Source organism: Macrobrachium nipponense, chromosome 14, assembly GCF_015104395.2.
Source record: "Macrobrachium nipponense isolate FS-2020 chromosome 14, ASM1510439v2, whole genome shotgun sequence".
Taxonomy (NCBI): Eukaryota; Metazoa; Arthropoda; class Malacostraca; order Decapoda; family Palaemonidae; genus Macrobrachium; species Macrobrachium nipponense.
The window spans coordinates 52,573,984-52,579,748 of record NC_087207.1 but is presented as its reverse complement, the minus strand read 5'-3'; the positions used below and the strand labels follow the sequence as shown (position 1 = coordinate 52,579,748).

The window sequence follows — 5,765 nt, the reverse complement described above, 5'->3', positions numbered from 1 at the left end:
AATTCGTTTTCTGTCAAAGGTAAAAGGCTTACGAAACCTTCAATATATTTCTCTCTCTCTCTCTCTCTCTCTCTCTCTCTCTCTCTCTCTCTCTCTCTCTCAGTACGAAAGGATATTCCTTCTATACTGAAACAGAGACTATTTTTACCCCTTTCTAGTGGAAAGTCTGATGGGGAGAAAAAAACAAAAATTTCTGTCAACCAATTCTCAGGCCACAAGCACGACAACACTTTTCTTTCTTCCAAAAGCATTCGATCCTTGTGAGAGAGCTTTAAAGGACCTCTGAGGAGGAAGAAATCCTTTCAGAGATCCTGGAGGCAAGCCATCCATCACACGACCTCTCAAAGAATGGTGGGAGATGCGTGCGGATGACATGCTACGGTTTTGCTCTTGGCCTCTCTGAAATAGCTTCAAGGCAGATACGGAAGTTAAGGAAAACGCTCTCTCTCTCTCTCTCTCTCTCTCTCTGTGTTCAAATTGAAAACAAAAGCCAATGAAGCCCTGTGAGCTTCATGGAATCACACAAAGTGATTGTTTATTTAAATATAAAATAAGGTCAGTGAAACATGTATATGGAGGGGAGGGGAAGGGAGAGGGGTCAGGGGAGGGGAGGAGGAAGGATGAGGGGAAGGGGAGAATTAGAGAAAGGGAGAGTGGGATGGAAGCTCCGGAACCCTCCCGAATCCTCCGGAATTCCATGAAGACTCCGGAATTCCAGAACCCTCCGGGAATCCCAGAAGCCTCCGGAATTCCAGAACCCTCCCGGGAATCCCAGAAGCCTCCGGAATTCCCAGAACCCTCCGGGAATCCCAGAAACCTCCGGAATTCCAGAACCCTCCGGGAATCCCAGAAGCCTCTGGAATTCCATGAAGAACTCCGGAATTCCAGAACCCTTCGGGAATCCAGAAGCCTCCGGAATTCCAGAACCCTTCGGGAATCCCAGAATCCTCCGGAATTCCATGAAGACTCCGGAATTCCAGAAAACCCTTCGGGAATCCCAGAAGCCTCCGGAATTCCAGAACCCTCCGGGAATCCCAGAAGCCTCCGGAATTCCAGAACCCTCCGGGAATCCCAGAAGCCTCCAGAATTCCAGAACCCTCCGGGAATCCCAGAAGCCTCCGGAATTCCAGAACCCTCCGGGAATCCCAGAAGCCTTCTGGAATTCAGAAACCCTCCGGGAATCCCAGAAGCCTCCGGAATTCCAGAACCCTCCGGGAATCCCAGAAGCCTCCGGAATTCCTAGAACCCTCCGGGATTCCAGTGTGCATTCAAACACACAAACAAAAACAGAATTTAGTATTTTATATATATATATATAATATATATATATATTATATATATATATATATATATATATATATACAATATATCTACAGGTGAAAAATAAGAGACGGGGTGTAGGTCCTGACAGGTTTTGACTTTATTTCCTTCGTCAATGGCTTGGAAATAAAGTCGAAACCGGTCAGAACCTACTACATCCCGTCTCTTATTTTTCACCTGTGGATATGTGCGATAAATGAATCACGTGCTAAAGTGATTATAATCACACACACACACACACACACACACACACACATATATATATCTATATATATAAATAAAGTATCTATATATATATCTAGTATATATACATATTTATATTAGAATATTCAGTCATAACTGAATAACATTAACCTTGACAGTAGAATATCCAAGCTTAGTTCGTTTTATGGTATGGTAAAAAAAAAAAAAAATTAATCTTATTATTTTCCAATTCCAGTTATTGTCAAGGAGAGATACAACATCCAGTTTCAAAGGTAGCTGGACGGATTATAATTGTTTATTAATCCGATGGCATAAACAACAAAATTCAAAACACAATTTACCCGAAGAATAATTCGATTAATGCCTTTGCTGTTTCAGACGAGAAAGCTAGATTTTAACATGGAACATTTCCAACATTTTTTACATGTCAGACGCTCTGGTCACAAATAATTTTTTTTGCGGTTTTTGTTTTATATACGACGCCTAGGCTTAATCTGACAAGTATTATGTGGATAAATCTTAATTTATTTTGGTTCGTATTTTTAGTTATATCTTTATTTTTTTATACTTTAGGATTTCTCTCACCTTTATTAACATATTTTAAACTAGCAACACTTTTATATTACTTGTTTCTTTTTATTTTTATTTTTTCCAGTTTGCCATATATATATATATATATTAAACAGGCGGAGGTTTCTCTAAAATCCAACTATATCAAATGACAGGTAGGGGAAGCACACCAAGCAGTTCAAGGAACTCATAATTTATTAAGTTGCAAAACGTTTTCGAAGCCAACCAGCAGGCCCTCATTTTCCAAGCTAAAAAGTAAGAATAAACAATTCTCATTAGTACAATCAAAATTAAGCTATACAATATCATTGGTATATATATATATAATATTATGTATAATATATATAATAATGTATATATATTATGTATATAATATATATATATATATATATATATATCTACATTATAACTGAATCACGAAAGTTAGGAACTGATAAATCCATAAATAAAGATAAATGCCACGAAGGAAAAATAAACGGAGGAGGTCTGCAAGATCTTTCGACTTTAAAAGTCCTTTACTGAGCAGATATCTGACATACAATACGAGGAAAAGACAATACGAAGAAGGTTCGTAAAACTGACAGATAGGGATTATAAAGGGATTAGTTACCTAGAATCCGACACACCTGGAAAGATAAAAGATTAAGAATAAGAAACCTTCCCAAACAAGCATAAACAATGGGTGCAATTAAAGGTTTAAGACAATCATCTCAGATACAATTTCCAGACAATTAAAGGATTATAGGTGACAGCTATTCGGAACTTGGTAAACAAAACCATATTCACAATACATGACTGACATACATTGCAACAAAATTTAATAACTCTAAGGCAACTGATTTTTATTTAAATCAGTAATTATATCTTTGAGGTCATTCTTAAACATGTTACAGATACAAGGGTCTAAATGAAAAAGGCCACGACTATCATTGAAATTACAATGAAAAGTAAGTTGTATTAAAGCAGATTCTAAAAGATTTCGTGATAATACATCTCTTGACCATGCAATTACTGAACTATCAATCCAAAGTTAGGAACGTGATAAATCCATAAATAAAGATAAATTTGAAAAATATTGTGATCTTCCTCAAAATCATGTTGACATGATTAAAGGTATTGTTTACGGAGCTGCCAATGTTAAGCATGAAAGTAACTTCCCTGCTCGCTATAAGAAAGGTTTGACCGATCTTAAAAAGGACAATACTATCCACATTACAAAAGCTGATAAGTCAAATAGTATAGTAATTTTAGATAAAGCTGACTACATATCACGTATGCAAGCCCTACTGGATGATGATGTGACTTATAAAAAACTAACAAAAAATCCTCTTGATCAAGTCATAAAAAACTTCAATAGCATAGTGAAAAGTATCCTTAAAGAAAAAACAGAACTACTAGGCAAATTGTCAGTCAAATCTCCTTCGCTACCTTACTTGTACGGATTAGTCAAAACGCACAAAGAAAATAACCCTATGCGGCCAATTATCAGTACTGTTGGTTCAATATATATATATATATATATATATATATATATATATATATATATATATATATATATACTATACATACATATACATATACATATATATACATATATATCACATATATACATATTGGTATTAATATATATAATATCTATATATAATATATATACATATATATACATACATATAATTATACTATATATATATTATATATATATATATATAATATATACTATACATATATATATCATATACATATATATATAATATAATATATAATATATAATATATTATATATATATATTATATTATATATATAAATAAATACATTATACATATACAATATATATACATATATATACCATATATATATGTATATCATATATATGATATATATATTAACATTATATATACATACATATATATACAATATATCTATAATATCTAAAATATATATATATCATAGTAATTCTACATATATAATATATGTTATTTTGTATGTATATATATTATACTTATATCTAATATCATAATATATAAAACCATAGATTACTATATATACATTTATATATAATACTATTACAATATATATATACTAATATATATGTGGGTGTATATATAAATTTATATAATATCTTATATTATATATTTTAATATATTATTATAAAAATATATCAAAAAAAATTATATATCTTTAATATATATTATGAATATATATATATATATAGATATATGTGTGTGTGTGTATAATACATTATGTAACTCATATGTATGCATTCTACATACTAACATATATACCTACATACATACATCATATATACACTTACATACATACATACTACATTGATATAATAATATATATTATTATATATATCTATATATATATATAAACAATATATATATATATATCTATATATATATATATTATATATATTTATGTATTTTATGTATATATAGTATCTTACTTATATATTATATATAATACTAATATATCTATATCTATATATATCTATATATATCTATATATATAAGATTCTCTATATACTGATATATATATATATATTTTATAGTATATATTATATAATATAATGTCTTATCTGCCACCGTGATTCATATACATATATCGAGCTACAAATGTCCTTTAATATCTAATTCGCTCTACCTCGGAATTAATATATTTTCATATATGTTTAACCGAAGGGGAATTTATTCAGCGATAATAGAATTGCCGGCCGGCGGTGACGGGGTTGGCTAAGGCTTCACTGCCAGTCCTGGAATTGAAGATGTCGATGGTTCGTGCCCGTCGGCCGGCAATTCTATTATCGCTGAATAAATTCCCCTTCGGTTAAACATATATGAACATATATTAATTCCGAGGTAGAGCGAATTAGATATTAAAGGACATTTGTAGCTCGATATGTATATGAATCACGGTGATAAGACATTATATATATATATATATATATATATATATATATATATATATATATGATATATATATATCATATATATAAATATATATCTATATACATAAATACATATATATTTATATATGTATATATATGATATATATTATATATATATATGTTTATATATCTGTATATATATATATATATATATATATATATATATATATATATATTATATATATATATATATATCTATATATATATATACACACACAACACACACATATATATATATATATATATATATATATATATATATACTATATATATATATATATATATATATATATATACATATATATATATATATATATATATATCTGTGTGTGTGCTTGACCTAAAGATAAATTACACCTACAATAGGACAACTTTTCAAATCGCCATAAAAATTAAACGATCACACGTGATCACATTTACCTGCGATGGCCAATCGAGAATCGCTGTACACTTTTTCTTTTATCTTTTTATTTTTATTTTACTTCTTGCATGCAAATGTGCAATCACGAACTTGCGTAATGCAGTAATTGTGAAACCCCCTGAAAGTCAGTTTGCTAATGAAAATTAGTTTCACGTAAACTTTGAAGAGCTTTCCACGAAATACGAGAATACTCGAATTCTCATCAAAAGTTTGGTCATTGGCAGGCGAGCAACTTACCCACTCTGTTATATTTTTTCGTTCATGGCTAAATATCCGTATATGTTCTCCTCATGGGAAGTT

At 30.3% G+C, this 5,765-nt stretch overlaps 1 protein-coding gene across 1 annotated transcript; it reads left to right on the top strand.

The window, feature by feature from the left end:
• The first annotated feature begins 493 nt into the window (after nt 1-493).
• LOC135226233 (E3 ubiquitin-protein ligase RNF12-B-like) lies at nt 494-1,243 on the top strand. Its single transcript, XM_064265676.1, has one exon. It carries the CDS (start codon nt 494-496, stop codon nt 1,241-1,243), a length of 750 nt encoding a protein of 249 aa, XP_064121746.1.
• The last annotated feature ends 4,522 nt before the right edge of the window (nt 1,244-5,765 follow it).

What these genes read in the sequence shown, in the direction of transcription:
- LOC135226233 (XM_064265676.1), top strand. Translation starts at nt 494, where the DNA reads ATGAAGCCCTGTGAGCTTCATGGAATCACACAAAGTGATTGTTTATTT.